This window comes from Manihot esculenta, chromosome 16 (genome assembly GCF_001659605.2).
Source record: "Manihot esculenta cultivar AM560-2 chromosome 16, M.esculenta_v8, whole genome shotgun sequence".
NCBI lineage: Eukaryota > Viridiplantae > Streptophyta > Magnoliopsida > Malpighiales > Euphorbiaceae > Manihot > Manihot esculenta.
The window spans coordinates 32,524,660-32,542,377 of NC_035176.2; the positions used below are offsets into that span (position 1 = coordinate 32,524,660).

General features: G+C 37.0%; 2 protein-coding genes across 4 annotated transcripts; one reads left to right on the forward strand and one right to left on the reverse strand.

The window, feature by feature from the left end:
- The first annotated feature begins 1,138 nt into the window (after positions 1–1,138).
- LOC110604017 (vesicle-associated membrane protein 711) lies at positions 1,139–3,578 on the forward strand. The gene is made up of 4 exons (XM_021742038.2): positions 1,139–1,596; positions 2,364–2,554; positions 2,924–3,087; positions 3,201–3,578. Exons 1-4 carry the CDS (start codon positions 1,380–1,382, stop codon positions 3,286–3,288), a joined length of 660 nt encoding a protein of 219 aa, XP_021597730.1. The 5' UTR covers positions 1,139–1,379; the 3' UTR covers positions 3,289–3,578.
- Positions 3,579–5,568: 1,990 nt separating this feature from the next.
- Positions 5,569–9,258, reverse strand: LOC110604074 (protein FAR1-RELATED SEQUENCE 6). 3 transcript variants are annotated; one of them, XM_021742149.2, is made up of 3 exons: positions 9,094–9,257; positions 8,500–8,680; positions 5,569–7,660 (listed from the first exon to the last, which is right to left on the reverse strand). In XM_021742149.2, exon 3 carries the CDS (start codon positions 7,658–7,660, stop codon positions 5,657–5,659), a length of 2,004 nt encoding a protein of 667 aa, XP_021597841.1. In that variant the 5' UTR covers positions 8,500–8,680; positions 9,094–9,257; the 3' UTR covers positions 5,569–5,656. The 3 variants fall into 3 exon arrangements, with proteins under 3 accessions (XP_021597841.1, XP_021597840.1, XP_021597842.1); XM_021742148.2 differs by having other exon boundaries at positions 8,500–8,735; XM_021742150.2 differs by lacking the exon at positions 8,500–8,680 and having other exon boundaries at positions 9,094–9,258.
- Between the last annotated feature and the right edge of the window lie 8,460 nt (positions 9,259–17,718).

Here is a 17,718-nt window from a genome sequence, read left to right on the forward strand (position 1 = left end):
GAGCTCACGTCTCTCCATGTGCTGCCATTTATCAATCCTGTTACAGAAAGCTTGAGATGTTTCTAGTTTTGCTTTTTTTTGTTTTTTAACCACCTAGTCTCTCAAAAATTGATAAAGTCAAAGAAACAGTGTCTGTAATTCCATCAACTCTGATCCTTTGATTTATGCATGGTGCTTATTTTTTTGGCTCTCCCTCATATGATTGTCTTTTTGTCGTTGTTTTTAGCTGAGAAACACTTGTGTTCTTTGACCTTCATCCATCGACATATTCTCCCAAAAATTTTGGCTTCATTAGGACTATTGCAGGCTTGTAATGCAGGTTGTCTGGTGATGGGTTGGATCCTACCCAATTTTCTTGGATGCTAAGGTGTCTTGGAGAGTCTCTTTTATTGCATGGGCTTCTCTTGCTAGTGTTTGAATTTTGAGTCTTTTTATTTGGACTCAATATAATTTATATAGGGCTTTGTCCTTGATGTATACTGGGCTTATCTATGGATTTTCCTTACGAGTATTCAAACTAAAATTTTAAAATTCAACGATGCTAGAGTACTATTTATGTCTTTAAAATTATTATTTTAAGAATAATTTAAATAAAAATTGAATATTAATATATAAAAGAGGCTTCATGGTTTCTAAAACAAAAAAAAAGCTTCATATTTACTATTTTATTTTTAAATTTAATCATGATGTTTCAGAATTAAATTAAGAATTGATATAATCTAAAATTTAAACCAGATTAATAACATAAAATTTACTAAATAGATTCATATTTAAATCCCTAATTTTTTAATTATTTATATTTTATTTGAGATTAATAATTTTACGAAAATTTAATTTAATTGATTTATTTTTAAAAATTATTTTTTAATTTAAAATATTATATAGAATTTATTTAAAATTTTTTTATAAAATAAATAATGCTAAACATAAAATTACTGAAAAAAACTCGAAATCATACTATTTTATATTTGTACTTTTAAAAAATAATTGATCAGCCATCATGTCGGTTGTTTCCGCTTAACTTTTGGAGGGAAGGTGTGAGCTGTGATGTCACAAGACAGCAATATAAATTGAGATTTTTATTTTTAATATTATCTTTCCTATAAAAAATTTCAAATACTAAAAAATTAGGTAGTCCAAATGTATCTGTTTGTTATTTAACGGCTAACGGAAGAGCAGTCCAATCCTTTTTAATCTCCTCAAGTCAAAATCAGCCAATTCGCGCGATTTAATTCGCTTTTCCGCCAATTGAGAGATTTTATTTTCCTTTTTAATTAGGTTTTATCCTCCTAATTAGCGTTTAGAGCGAGAAAAAGCAATTGAACTGTGATCGATCTAGTCCTTTCAGTTGATCCGTAGATCCCTAATTTTGAGAGGATATGGCGATCCTTTTCGCGCTTGTGGCCAGGGGATCGGTGGTTCTGGCGGAGTTTACTGCGACGGCGACTAACGCCAGCGCCATAGCCAGGCAGATACTGGAGAAGATACCAGGCGATAATGACAGCCATGTCTCTTATTCTCAAGATCGTTATATATTTCACGTCAAACGTACCGATGGCCTCACTGTCCTCTGTATGGCCGACGACACCGCTGGAAGTAAAGCTTTCGGTTCTTCAATTCCTGTTTAGCTTTTGTTTTCTTGCTAATTTTGCGTATGATGTTGAGAATGAGAACTGGTAGCTTAGGAGTAGTTGCAGCATGCTTTTTATTAAGATCCAAATCGATTCAATTATTTATTTACTTTTGTTTGTCATATCTCTTCTTGCCGTTTGTGTGCTTGCATTTGTAGCTGTCCATTTGAGCATTTGCCCTGTGGTGCGTTTTTTTAGATTGCCAAATAACCTGTTACACACTTTTGCTGGGAGATCTTGGCAATACTAAATTATGAATCATGAATATATCCACATTTCAAGTAATGTCGATTAGTTTTGATTCCTTATCGCTGCACCATCTCGGATTGCCAATTCTCTGCAGCTCATCAGTTGAGTTGCATTATATCTACATGGCTCTTTCCCCTGTTTTTGAGGTTGCATTATTGTAAATTTCACCTGGCCAGGCAGAATTTGAATTTGCTGCTTCCCGTGTACTTTTCTTTCCCTTCTTTATAAGCATTCTGGATACTGAACTAAATAAACTAGAGGTTCTCATGTGTATTTTTAGGTAGTTTTGGCTTCCAAGTATCCGTGATGTATTTGATTTTTATTTGCGCGGGGGACCAAATGTTGTGATTATCACATTTGTCTTCAAAGCTCTAAGTTGTAGGATGCTTGGCAATAAGGATCACAAATTAGTTTTGTGTGAGAACACCTTGCATAATATCTTGCTGATCCATCCAATTTACAACAAATTAATGCTTCGTGCAGGAAGAATACCTTTTGCGTTTCTTGAAGACATTCATCAGAGATTTGTGAGAACTTATGGCCGTGCTGTCCATTCAGCCCAGGCGTATGCCATGAATGATGAATTTTCAAGGGTTTTGAGCCAACAAATAGAGTATTACTCAAATGATCCAAATGCAGACAGGATAAATAGACTAAAAGGTGAAATGACTCAGGTAAGATAGGATTCTTTGCACAAACACCGTATATCATGTGTTTTCATCCACGAGTGGCATTAGGCGCATTAACATGTGGTCCCAGTCCATTTTGCCCTTTCAATGCTTTGTCAAATGATTTTGATCAGTAAATGTAAGGATTCATTGAGTAAATCTCTCTCTGGCATTGAATAATAAGTTTGGGATGCATATTTTCATAAAAAGGATTTACTCTTGATTTATTACATATCTATCCACTTTGCCTTCAGAGTTTAGAATACAAACATATGCCCTTCCACTATATTTGATGTTAATAAGTTTACAGTTGACCGAGTCTTTTCTGGGTTTTCCATTTTTGGTAAACTTAAATCTCCTGCAATTTCCTTGTAGGTGAGAAATGTCATGATTGAGAATATTGACAAAGTTTTAGAAAGAGGAGATCGTTTGGAATTGCTGGTTGATAAAACTGCTAATATGCAAGGGAACACCTTCCGTTTCAGAAAGCAAGCTCGTCGTTTCAGAAACACAGTATGGTGGAGAAACGTCAAGCTCACGTATGTTGCCTGAAACAGTTTTTTTAGATACACAGTAGCATACCAGTATGTAACCAAGAAGACAGTTAAGATATATTTCTGTTGCTCATTGACTGATTGGTCGGTTCTTGCAGGGTTGCCTTGATAGTCCTCCTCTTAGTGATTGTCTACGTTGTACTGGCCTTTGTGTGCCATGGACTTACACTACCCACCTGTCTGTAGTGACAGCAAGCATTGAGTGAGATTCTGGCGTGCTCTGTGCCCTTCTTTTTGTTGGAATATGATATTTCTATTTAAGCTTCCTTTGCTGTAAGTTCTATTAGATTTTTTGCTTGTGCAATATGACGTGCTTGATTGTCTGTATAGGCATAGTTACAGCTTCCGATTGTAACAGTGCCTCTTGTTGAGACAAATGGCTTGAGATTGAATGCCTACTAAAGCATTAGCTTGACTTGATACTTATTGTGGGATAATTTTTTGGTGTAAAATCCGTAAGGCGTTGTCTTTTTTTAGCTTTTACATGTGTTATGCTTACTGAAACCCAGATTTTATATCTTCTCTTTGAAATTAATAATTTTGTAAACATTTAATTTAATTAATTTTTTTATAATAATTTTCTTATTTGATATGAAAGAATTTGATTTTTTTAACTTAAAAAAATTATATTTTAAAATAAGTTAAAATGTTACATGATTTTATAAATATTTGCAAAATTAATTATGCCAATTAAAGAGTTAATTCTCAGCGGAAAGGAAATTGGAATGGAAAGGGCTCGTTAGAATGATACTTGCCTAGGGTCTCATTGCCTCCCAAAAACAACTTATAACTACATGCAGGCCGATTCAAAATGAAAATCGGACTGGATTAGTCATTAATTAGGACTGCTGAACATTTGAAATCAAATCATACTGCAATTGGTCAGAATCAAATTATTTTTAAATTGAATAAAATAATTAATTTAATTGATTTTTTAGTCTTTTTAGAAGATTTTTTTTTTAAAAAAAAATTTTAATTGCTGAAATTTATCAAATTGAACTAGAATTATGGGGTAATTTATATCAATTGTCTCTTAGTTTTAAAGATTGTTACGCTTTAATTCATCATCATCATCAATTTGTTGTCACTAATCTTTAAAAGTATTATATAAAAATGTACTAATCTTTGAAAAGGTTGTATGAAAATATTTCATTTTATTTTTTATTCATTTATCTGGTAGAATTATATATAGCAATATTATAAAATAAAAAAAGTAAAAGTGTGTAAGAAGAGAAATACTATTAATATTTTATGTGACATTGTTTTTTAGTTTTTAATTTCTTATTTTTAAATTTTGATACTAAGTTTGCAAGATAAATGATGTAATATTCTTAAAGATGAGAGATATTATGTTAATAAACTAGAGATGAGTTATTGATCCAGAACTGCTAAACGTTTAATTTCCTAAAGAAAAATGCTAGTAGTCACTGGTTTCAATTGATTGACTAACACTTTGAAGAGTATAATAATTAACTAAAGAAAAAATAATAATTTATATAATAAATATTTTTTATTCAATAGATGAAAAGTATTGATCAATCACTAAGCATTTCTCATTTCCTGAAACTTGCTTTTAACCAAGCAGTTAATGCTTGAACGTCAGTGATTTGCAACAATTATTGGGACTTCTTAAATTTGCTATGATGGTCATGGTGTTGATGGCTGATAAAAAGGAGATATGGTTAAATCTGGGTAGGCAATTAGGTCCTAAGCTAGACAAGAATTGAACGAACTGTCCGAAGACAATTTATAGAGCTTATCCCAAATGTTTGAGTTTCACCCATTTGAATTTAGGACCATTACTGGTTATATGGTTGGAATTTAGAAAGGAAGGCTGGTGTCCTTTGAAGAAGAACATTTCGAGAATAAAGCCATAAAAAGATTGCAACTGGCACTAACAAGGTAGAAACTTGCATTATGTAAAATGGGTGTAGATTTCCATCTCTCATTACAAAACCAGCGGCGGACCAGGGAAGCATCTGATGTTATATTAACGAAGGTCCAAACAAATTGAAAGATGTAATAAAGGAAACAAACAACTGTACAAAAGAAATGAATAAAAACTATGGAGACAGCATCGACCCACTTCCAAGAAATTTCCTTGCTGGACCTTCTTTTAAGGAAATTTCCAACATCAAATTTGTACGTTGAAAGGATATTTAATTCGCTTATAACAACAATGAATAACAACTTTTGCACCACATACAGAGACATTCATATAAAGGGGTTGATGAAGAATATTAGCAATTCTAGAAAAATCTTCTCATCTATGTCATGTAAAAAAGTGATTGAGAATAGCACAAGTATCAACAAAGAATAAAGGGATCAGACTATGAGAGGCTCCAGCTAACATTTTCCAACTATTTTTACATTCTAAGACTTGGAGAAAGAGAGAGGGGGGGGGGGGGGAGGGGGGAAAGAGAATCTTCCTATCCTTTGATAAAATGGATGGGCGAAAAAAGAAAATGAAAAGAAGAAAAAGGAATCCATTATTGTGAAAAAGCACATTGAATTTCCTTCTAGTTTCTACACACGACTAGGCATCTAATTTACACTAGTTGTCTACAAGATTTAATTTATTCAACAAGTCATCCAATTCTTGCAATGCAATCTTATAATGTTCCGGTGATTGTGCTCCTCCTTCCACAATCGGAATGGCCGCTTTATAAGGATGAATCTGCCAGTAAATTGGGTTATACACATCAATATTACTGGAAACATGATCTGGCGAACACTTGAGCTTGAAATCCTTACTCCAACGTGGCAAGACGTAGCGAGCAGGGATTTCTTCCACCCCATTATAATTAAGAACATTTAAAGCATGCCTGCATAAATAACCTTTGTAATTGAACAAGCTGCATATGCATCGAATATCCACTTGGCTTGTCTCATATAGAACCTCAAAATGCCTAACCTCCTTCTCACTTCCCTCCATTTCTACTCGTTCTTTAACTATGTAGGTAACTATTGGACCATTAACACTAACCTGCCTTGTGTTGAAGCAAGAGTACACTCCTTCAACCTCAGACTGAAACTTCTTAAAAATTTCTTTTGTATACACTTTAGAAAGCTGTGCCTCAAAATTGCATTTTGTTTTCAATTCAAAGTTTGAGTTTCTCGACTCCAGATCTGCAATGGCTTCTTTAAGGTGTTTCCTGTGTAGTGCTAGATCATACTTATCAACAAATTCCTTAAAAGATGTATGTTTATGTACATAACCATCAAAAAAAGCATTTGACCCCTCATTTTCTTGTAAACGAATCATTCCTGCAAAAAATATGTCCTTTAAATAAACTGGAACCCACCGTTGCCTCTCTTCATATAATGTTTGTAGCCATTTATTATTGGCCAGTCCATGCTGCCTGATCATGTCAGCCCAAGAAGTTTCAAACTCGGCTATCTTCAAAGAATTATAGACAGCTTTGTTCAATTGTCTTTTGATGGCTTCAAATCCCTTCAACCCTCCCAACCTCTCTGGAACCTTCTGCATAATATACAAGAGACAATAACAATGGCGGGCTTCAGGGAAGACCTCAGACACTGCGCTTTGCAAGGGTTTACACTGGTCAGTAATGATCACCTGTGGAGGACGCCCTTGCATGCATTTTAGCCATGCCTTGAAAATCCAAACAAAATATTCTACTGATTCATGTCCAAGAAAGCCACAGCCCAATAATGATGGCTGCCCATGGTGGTTCACACCAACAAATGAAATCAGAGGGATCTCATATTTGTTTGCTAAGCATGTTGTATCAATTGCAACTGTATCATGAAAATATCCATATGCAGCCCTGGATCTAGCATCAGCCCAGAACACATTCCTCAAGCACCCATCATCATCCAGATCCATCAAGTAAAAGAAGTTTGGACTTGTCAACTTCATGCGACAAAAGTAGTTATATACTGCATGTGCATCTCCTTCCTTAAGTTTCAAGTGTTTAGAATGATCAACAAGATTAGCACCGTCTCTTTTATCAAAATTTGAGTATCCATCACCACCAGCATCTGGGAGAGCTGTTCGATACAACTTGATGGTGTGTACTTCTGTGACAGGCTCTGGAGGTGGTTGGGCTTTCTGAGCTGCAATAATCATTTTTTTATGTGACTTATAAAACCGTTTAATTTGGGGGTTCACTGGATGGTTGTGTTGAAGCTCAACTTCAACTATTCTCCACCTTTTTGAGTCCACAAGCCTAATAACTATCATTGCAGGACAGCCAGTTCTTGTTTCTGGTCGTGGATTATTTGCTTCACTCTTTTTCTTAAAACCTGCACTGCTGCAACTAAGTTTTGCTCTGTACCGTTCCTTTCTCTTAGATCTAAACCATGAATTGCTCACTCTGATGCCAAACCCTTGTTCCTTGGCATAGACATTATAAAAATCATAAGCTTCATCAAAAGAATCAAACTCCAAACCCACAGTAGGTGGTAGGGGTTCTTTCTTTAAATATCTTTCACCAGTTTCATTCTCATGTTCCTCTGCACTACAATCTTCCTCAACCTCATAGTCATCGCCTTCATCAAAAACTGGCTCACTGTTGAGACAAACTTCTTCCATCTGAGTTAAAATTTGGAAGGAACACTAAATAAATTATTTTCTAAACGAAGTATTATGGGCAAAAAATATATAATGTTGACAAGGCCAACTTTCTATATCAGCTTCCATTCGGAATCAGACAGAGTAATCAAACTGGTTTTTTCTAACAGCCCTGACTGTTGTCAAAGAGAGTTCAAATTCTTATATGATGGGACAGGTAAACCTACTTGAGAGTGCCGAAGAACCATAGGGCACAACATGACTCCAATAAAAAGAAAAGTGAAAATAAAATCTGTTTAACGATGAAATTAAGTCTAACTATATATGCAAATTAAAATCACTAAAACCAAAATAATACAGGACAAAGGCTACGCAAAACGTATGCCTATGACATAGACTTTCATCTACAACTACCATAAAATACAAAATTTTTAAGTGATTTTTCATATGTGGTGAGGTACTTTTTCTGATGAGCAATTTAATCCAAGATTATGATAATAAGTACCCATAATTTATCACTATCATTAGCATCCTTCAGTATATTATTTACCAATCGTAGTTTGGAAGGAAAGCTCATGTAAAAATATGTTAAAATTAGACAAACATTAATAGCAGGTAATGATATGCAAACATTAGTATTCGTCAATAAGTACTAATGAAAGACAATAAGTTGATAATTGCTGCTGCTCTCCAATTTTGTCAGGTAATGCCAGGGTATTATAGTAGGCTACTTCTTCAACGTAAGACATTATTTTTGTGATCCATGACCAAAATAACAACTATAAATCCATGCACATAGATATAAGTAACACTTCCGTGCTCCTAAACCAGAAAATGTATAAAGCCACCAAATATGGTACCTTCAATCTTCACAGAAAACTGTATCTCGGTTGATCGGTTCACCTTATTGACTTCCCCATCAAATTATAATTCAACTAAAACACTTCAATGTTCTATAAGAAGCTCGTGGAATATCAGATTAGAGACAAACCCCACAGGTTGTGATAGTTTAAGCTCATGAGCAAGCTTACAGCATCCTCTCTGTGCATGAATAGAGTAACCTCCAATCAATGTTCATAAGCAGAGACAGAGTGACCTACCCATGAAGCATTTATCATTTCTTTAATTCATATCATATAGAAACAATATGCTTCTAAAAATACTTAAAATTTTAAACAATATTAGAAACAAATCGATAACTAAGATCATTTCTCTGCTGCTTCTTCATAAAAAGCAAAAAATTCTGGTGAGCTATGCTCACATACTGGATCCAATAACTAGTCCTATGATCAGTGAGTTCCACCATTCTATGCTCTTAGATTTTCAATATTTCACTTTTTCTGCAATTAAACAGATATCAATCGAAACCCTAGCTCAAACGGATAAAACTTTTCAAAAATTAGGTTAATCCTCGAAATTCGCGATGTTAGAGAGGGAAATTTAGATGATCTTACATTGATTAATTCGGCTAGACTCGATAAGGTGAGAATCGGCGGTGAGATTAAAAGTAGCTGAGTCAGTTCATCCGAGTTGGCGCTGAAGGAAAGTGCGAGTCACACTGGGGCTTACGGAGGTTTCACAGATCTTTCGACTCGGTGAGCTGACACGTGGGGGCTATAATATCATAGGACTGGCTTTTCACTTGTAATTATAAGTTTTTTGCTATTTGGTCCTTGAAGATGTGATCATCTGTAATTGATCCCTGGGTGCGGGGTGTTTTATGAAAAAGTAACCCTCGCTTTAAAACGACAGTATAAACGGGCCAGCATAATTGAAAACGGCTGTTCATTTTGATCAAGAACCTAAGGATCCAATTTCTAATTTACTTATTAGAAATTATCAATTTAGATTATTTTTAACTTTTTAATCAAATTAACTAAAAAGTTTAGTTTTAATTTAATTTTATCTAAAAAAGCTTCTTTAATTTTTTTAAATAAATTTTAGATTAAAATTAAGAAACTCAATTTTATGCTAAAACTTTTTATTTCTTGATTTACTTTAAAAAAAAATTAAGAAATGTAATTTCTTCATTTTCTTAATTTTGTGATTAAATTAAACTTAAATTAAAATTTCTAAATTAAATTGAAAAAAAAATAAATATAAGTAACATTGAATTTTCTAATAAAAACAATGGTAAAATATCCAACATTGATGAATTAATGCGAAGGGAGCTTTTCTTCTTCAGTGGTAAATGGTATATGCTACAAAGCAAAATTCCAGTTCAGAATGCGCTATAAAAAAAAAATCTTAGCAATCCTACCATTTAGTTCATGTGTTCAACATAGAATTATTTGGCACTTTGTTGCAAAATCTTTGCTTGGCTAATTCAAAGCTTCTGCATTGTCCATGATCAAGTTTTAGTTCATTTATGAACACAAAATTGGAATTTGTATATCCCTATCAAAGTGAAGGTTTCATGCAGAGAATGCTCTTAAAAGGCATCCACACAAATCAAGCATATAATGCTAAACCTTTTCGATACGAAAATTAATAAATAATTAATATGTTCATATAAAATTTTATCATCTCTTACAAATATTATAAGACTTTAAAATAAAATTTTTACTAATAAAATCATATTAAATCTCATCTTAAAGTTCTACTTAGATAAATACATTCTTATATTTGATTGTCTTATTTTGAATATAATTTTATCAATTTGCTTAGCAGTAAGTACAGTGAGAGAAAGAGAGAAAGCAATTGGGACAGCAAGTTAAAGAGGGCATTGATGACTATTGGTACCAGGCTCTTTGTTTATAAGCGAGTGTTGTCGGATCAAGTTTTTCTTGTGTTTTTTTCTTTTATTATTTGTTTCTGTTTTGGTTTTTTTTTTTTTTTTTCAATTCATGGTGTTTGTTTTGGTTTTATGTTGATTTTGTTTTTTAGATTTGAGTTCCGTCCGTATTACTATTACGGATAGTGTGTGAGGGTTGGTGAATATCGAAGTTGAAACTATGAGTGAGTTCCTAAAAAATGGTTTCATATCTATATTATCCATGGAAAATACCATGGATCAACTTCTTTCCACTGTTATTGTACAAATTCATTGAAATTTCTGAATGCATTACTGACACTCAAGATGATGTGGCTGGCATGAAGGGCGGTATTTTGATTAGGTAAGTTTTGTTCGCTTCTTTTAATTCTATTTTAGTTTTGAGCATGTGAATTTATTTTTTAAAATTTTTGTTGGCTTCGTTATTACATTTATATGGTTGAATGATCGGTGTGCTATCACTCCAAGAATAGTATCTAAACAATGCATTTACTAGTTGATGCATCCGGGCAGTTCAAGCGATGGATTCTATGCGTGGATTGAGCTTTTTTTTTTTTTTTTTTCCCTAAGATTGAGTTCGCATGAATTTTAGGCTTAGACTTAGGTGTTTAGTTTATTAGATTGTGATAACCTATAAAAAATATGACTCTAAAAATCGTGACATATGTACACGTGAATTGAAAATTTTTTCATCTGATCGGACCAAATAATAAAATATTCGACATATTGAGTATAAAGAATCAAATCAGTAATACTCCTAAATTTACTCAAATCCAAAATGGATAGACCGACCTTCTAAAAACCTGGAGGGGACGGACAAACTGATCTTCTTAAAAGCGCGTACTACAACAAGATTTTGAACATTGACATGGCCGACCTCAGTAACCTAATGAGCTCATTTCTATATAGGTCGGATGAGTCTGTCATGATCTGATGAAGTCAGAGTAAAGATGCCGACCTCCTATGAGCTGGTCACCTCCTCGGTTCAGCATGAGATCATAAGCGCGCATGTAGAGGGTACGAACTGGTCAGCTCCGCATTTATTATCCTATAGCCCATCATAAATGTATTGCCTGACATACATGCGCAAAAGCATCCCTATCCCATCAGAAGGGGAAATGGTAGCAAGGGCATCTACTTTATTCAAAGATATTTATGTACTAGACTAACTCTAAAAAGAGGGGATCTCTCTTTCTCAGAAGAGCAACTTATCTCTCTCTCTGGCGGTTATACAGGGAGAATCTAAAGCCACCAACTTCTTCTCTTCTCTGCTCTGTTTTACTTCTCTTAACTCCATGAAATTTTTAGATCTAACTTTGACGTCGGAGGGTCTCCACCAGTAACTTCTCTGATGGCCCCCTGACCGTTTTCTTCATCTTACAGATCTCATACCTTAAAGCCAAGCATAGAGGGATCTAACAAACCAATCACAGAACGATGATCAACCAAACGAATCAAATCTCTGTCTAGGTGTCCTCATTTGGACGCCTCGTCGAAATTCACCATTATCAAGTGGCATCGTCTGTGGGAACGAAGGAGACCATACTGTCGTCGGAGTTTTCAAACAAAATCTATTGAGATCCATGTGTAAATGAGAAAAGCTAATAGCAATCGAAAGAGAGAGAGAGAAGACCTAAAAATTGCTAACGGCATCTAAAAACCACACGGTGAAAGTCAGAAAAAGGCAAATGCCGATATGAAAAGGGAATGCGACACAAGGCCAATCCTCTCGGCATGGAAGAAAGGTGACGCACACGAGTCACCCCAGCTATACGGTCACTTTCTTTAACTCAAAACATTCTCGCTATCATGAACTATTCACAAAATTTACAAAGCCTTATATACATGAGCCCGAAACGTGGTAGTATACTGAAGTAGCTTAAAAAAGCCCTCATCTGTGATTAATATAAACTCATTGAGAAAGGAATTATTTGTTTAAAGCATGCTGCTACAAAAATTAAAAGTTATAAAATGATTTATGCATGAGAAACATTATTTATTAGATTATTTGGAATTATACGAGGTGATATAATTAGATAAAATTAATATTTTACATTCAGTTGTAATATGAAGCTAAATATCTTGTTGTTCAAATTAACAAAGAATATTCTTGTTACATATATTATGTGCAAACTTTTATTTTACAGATAAATTTTAAAAGAAAGAACAAGGCTAATAAACCTCGAAACCCCGACCATTAAACTAGAAGACCCCAATAAGGTGGGTGACTGGTCTTAGAAATAAACTGCTAGCACCACAAAACCGATTGGGAAGATGAAACCTTTAATGAAGTAGGTGACCGGTCTCGGAAATAAGACTGCCGGCACCACAAAATCAGTTGAGGAGATGAAGACCCCAATAAGATAGGTAACCAGTCTCAAAAATAGACCGTCGGTACCACAAAACCGGTTGGAAAGATGAAGCCTTCAATGAGGTAGGTGACTGGTCTCATAAATATGACCACCGGCACCACAAATCGGTTGACGAGATGAAAACCCCAATGAGGTGGGTGATCGGTCTCAGAAATAGGCCGCCGGCACCATAAAACCGATTGAGAAGACGAAATCTTAATGATATAAGTGACCAGTCTCAGAAATAAGACCGCCGGCACCACAAAATCGATTGGAAAGACAAAACCCTCAATGAGATATATGATCGGTCTCAAAAATGACCGTCAGTACTACAAAACCGGTTGAGGAGATGAAGACCCCAATAAGGTGAGTGACCAATCTCGAAAATAGACCGTTGGCACCACAAAACCGATTGGAAAGACGAAGCTCTCAATGAGGTAGGTGACCGGTCTAAAAAATCAGATTGTCGGCACCACAAAATCGGTTAAGGAGATGAAGACCCTAATGAGGTGGGTGGCCAGTCTCGAAAATAAGTCTGTCGACAACACAAAATCGGTTAAAAAATAAAGCCTTTAATGAGTTAGGTGACTGGTCTCAAAAATAAGACCGCCGGTGCCATAAAATTGGTTGAGGGGATAAAGGCCAATAACGAAGGTCTATACCAATAAGGCTATGAACTAAAAGAAAATGAACCAAGAGACACGATGCCGACTTCAAGAGAGGACCTTAGCATACATAAGACCCACAAGAAAAAGGTTAAAGCCTTGCTCCGACATCAAAAAAAAGTTATAGAATGATTTATACATGAAAAATATTATTTATTAAATTATTTGGAATTATATGAGGTGATGTAGTTGGACAAAAATAATATTTCGCATTCAGTTGAAATATGAAGCTAAATATCTTGTTGTTCAAATTAACAAAGAGCATTCTTATTACATATACTCTGTACAACCTTTTATTTTACATATAAATTTTAAAAGAAAGAATAAGGCTAATAAACCTCGAAGCCTCGACCATAAAACCAAAAGACTCCAATGAGGTGAGTGAACGATCTCGGAAATAGATCGTCGACATCACAAAACTGGTTGGAAAGATGAAGTCCTCAATGAGGTAAGTGACTAGTCTCAGAAATAAGACTGCCGGCACCACAAAACTGGTTGAGAAGATGAAAGCCCTAATGAGTTAGGTGACCAGTATTGAAAATAGACCGTTGGCTACAAAACTGGTTGGAAAGACGAAGCCCTCAATGAGATAGATGACCGGTCTTAGAAATAAGACTGTCGACACCACAAAACCGGTTAAGAAGATGAAGCCGTTAATGAGGTAGGTAACCGGTTTCGAAAATAAGACCGTCGGCACCATAAAACTTGTTGAGGAGATGAAGACCCCAATGAAGTGGGTGACCGGTATCGAAAATAAACCATTGGCACCACAAAACCGGTTGGAAAGATGAAGTCCTCAATGAGGTAGGTGAACAATCTCAGAAATAAGACCTCTGGTATTCTAAAATTGGTTGAGGAGATGAAGACACCAATGAGGTAAGTGACTGGTCTCGGAAATAGATCGTCAGCACCACAAAATCGATTGGGAAGATGAAGCCCTCAATGATGTAGGTGACCGGTCTAGAAAATAAGATCGTCAGCACCACAAAACTGGCTGAAGAGATGAAACCCTCAATGAAATAAGTAACAGGTCTTGGAAATAAGGCCACCGGCACCACAAAGTCAATTGAGGAGATGAAGAATCCAATGAGGTGGGTGACCAGTCTCGAAAATAGACTGTCAGCACCACAAAACTGATTGGAAAGATGAAGTCCTCAATGAGGTAGGTGACTGGTCTCAAAAATAAGATTGCTGGCTCCACAAAACTGGTTAAAAAGATAAAGACCCCAATGAGGTGGGTGACCGGTCTCGAAAATAAGACCGTCGGCACTATAAAATCGGTTGAGGAGATGCATACCCCAATGAGGTGGGTGACCAGTATCGAAAATATACCACTGGCACCACAAAATTGGAAAGATGAAGTCCTCAATGAGGTACGTGACTGATATCGAAAATAAGACCACTGGTACCACAAAATCGATTGAGGAGATGAAGACCTCAATGAGATGAGTGACCGAGTTCGAAAATAGACCGTCGGCACCACAAAATCGGTTGAGAAGATGAAGCTCTCAATGAGGTAGGTGACCGGTTTCGAAAATAAGATTGCTGGCACCACAAAACTGGCTGAGGAGACGAAGCTCTCAATGAAATAAGTGACCGATCTCGAAAATAAGACCACCGGCACCACAAAAATGGTTGAGGAGATTGTAACAGCCCGAAAACCGAACTGCTACCGGCACTAGGATCCAGATCGACTTAAGGTCGCCGGGACCCGTAGTAAGCCTGCTATACTATCTGTGTACCTGTGAACTCCCATACATGATCATACATTTTCTATCAAACCATTAAAAACTTTGCTTTCCTCCAGGGCTTAACCTGTGCATGCACTCTTTCTGGTCTATCAACTCATAATGTTAAGCCTGGTTTTCTCATATTCATTAACAATAAAAGAAACATACATAAACTGATCATGTGACTACAACAAGGGATTACAACTCTTATAAGTCAAGCACAAAGCTACACACTTTACATTATCTCTTTACATGTACATGTCCACACTAGCTATTACATAACTCTTCTTCTTGCAAACCCTGCTGGACTCCCTCTGGACTCTGAACCTGCACAACTGGGGTTAGGGGAGAGGGATGAGCTATACAAGCCCAATGAGCAGAACTAGAAACCATAATGTGAAAACATGATCTCATGGAATGCACTACATCACATCATCTCAGGGATAGACATAACCACCAACAATCCCACTCCAAGGATGCCTGGCCTAGCCAGGTCTTACAACCTCAATCTGCCTGGCCCGGCCAGGTCTTACCACTCTGCCTGCCTAGCCCAGCCAGGTCTTACTATCTCTGCTGCCTGATCTAGTCAGGTCTTACCTACAGATGGCTGCCTGGCCCGACCAAGTCTTATAACAGAGTTTGGGCTATTGGAGTCGCCTTGGTCTATCCACAGCCTCATACACATCGTATTATGCAATGCGTCATCTTCGTGAAACTAATGCAAGCATCCTACTATAATCTGATGATGCATGACATATGCTCAAAGCAGTTTAGTTCTGAAAAGAGAAGTTCTGAAAAGAGAAGTTCCACTCACCTCTGATCGACTCTGAACTAACTCTGCAGGTTTGGAAACAGTGCTCACTGCTGCTCTCTGGGGTTCCTCTGGTCCGTTCCTACATAGGTGGACTCAAATGAGGGACCAAACTAACTCAAGAACATCTCTAAGAAACTCCCCAAAAACCCTCTACAAGATCCCCAAACAATCACATAAAACATGCAAAAGAAAGCTGGACAGGGCACTTTCGGCTGCAGGTTCGGCGGCCGAAACCCCTCTCCAGAGACGAAACTCATGCATGTTCGGCAGCACCTTCGGCGGCCGAAGGTCTCGTCCAGAGACGAAACTCACATACTTTCGGCGGCCGAACTCCCTCTTTCGACGGTCGAAAGTCCCTTTCTAAACCGAATGCCTAGCTTTCGGGGGCAAGCTTTGGCAGCCGAAACTGCCTCCACAAGGGGTTCGGCGGCCGAACCTTCCTTCGACGGCCGAACCTGGTTTTGCCCGCTGGGCAGAACCCTGCTCTGTTTCATGCAAACTCAACACAAAACTTACCCAACATGCATATCAACTACTCCCAACTAGCACATACCATAAAATAGGCCTAAAAAGGCCTAAAACTCACTTATAATCTCAAGAAACATAGCAAACAACACTTAAACATGCTGAAACACAAAATCCTGCAAAACCTCAACCAAAACCCTATTCATGCATACTATCCATACAACTCCCATAAAACCTTCAAAAATCAGTAAAAGAGGTTCTGGATCTCGACTTACCTCTTTTACTGATTTTTGAAGGTTTTATGGGAGTTGTATGGATAGTATGCATGAATAGGGTTTTGGTTGAGGTTTTGCAGGATTTTGTGTTTCAGCATGTTTAAGTGTTGTTTGCTATGTTTCTTGAGATTATAAGTGAGTTTTAGGCCTTTTTAGGCCTATTTTATGGTATGTGCTAGTTGGGAGTAGTTGATATGCATGTTGGGTAAGTTTTGTGTTGAGTTTGCATGAAATAGAGCAGGGTTCTGCCCAGCGGGCAAAACCAGGTTCGGCCGCCGAAGGAAGGTTCGGCCGCCGAACCCTTTGTGGAGGCAGTTTCGGCTGCCAAAGCTTGCCCCCGAAAGCTAGGCGTTCGATTTAGAAAGGGACTTTCGACCGCCGAAAGAGGGAGTTCGGCAGCCGAAAGTATGTGAGTTTCGTCTCTGGACGAGACCTTCGGCCGCCGAAGGTGCCGCCGAACATGCATGAGTTTCGTCTCTGGAGAGGGGTTTCGGCCGCCGAACCTACAGCCGAAAGTGCCCTGTCCAGCTTTCTTTTGCATGTTTTATGTGATTGTTTGGGGATCTTGTAGAGGGTTTTTGGGGAGTTTCTTAGAGATGTTCTTGAGTTAGTTTGGTCCCTCATTTGAGTCCACCTATGTAGGAACGGATCAGAGGAACCCTAGAGAGCAGCAGTGAGCACTATTTCTGAACCTGCAGAGTTAGTTCAGAGTCGATTAGAGGTGAGTGGAACTTCTCTTTTCAGAACTAAATTGCTTTGAGCATATGTCATGCATCATCAGATTATAGTAGGATGCTTGCATTAGTTTCACGAAGATGACGCATTGCATAATACGATGTGTATGAGGCTGTGGATAGACCAAGGCGACTCTAATAGCCCAAACTCTGTTATAAGACCTGGCCGGGCCAGGCAGCCATCTGTAGGTAAGACCTGACTAGATCAGGCAGCAGAGATAGTAAGACCTGGCTGGGCCAGGTAGGCAGAGTGGTAAGACCTGGCCGGGCCA

Coding starts and splice junctions, on each gene's coding strand:
- LOC110604017 (XM_021742038.2), top strand. CDS start 1,380: ATGGCGATCCTTTTCGCGCTTGTGGCCAGGGGATCGGTGGTTCTGGCG. Junction 1,597..2,363: donor GGCCGACGACACCGCTGGAA/GTAAAGCTTTCG, acceptor TGCTTCGTGCAG/GAAGAATACCTTTTGCGTTT. Junction 3,088..3,200: donor TGGAGAAACGTCAAGCTCAC/GTATGTTGCCTG, acceptor CGGTTCTTGCAG/GGTTGCCTTGATAGTCCTCC.
- LOC110604074 (XM_021742150.2), bottom strand. CDS start 7,660: ATGGAAGAAGTTTGTCTCAACAGTGAGCCAGTTTTTGATGAAGGCGAT.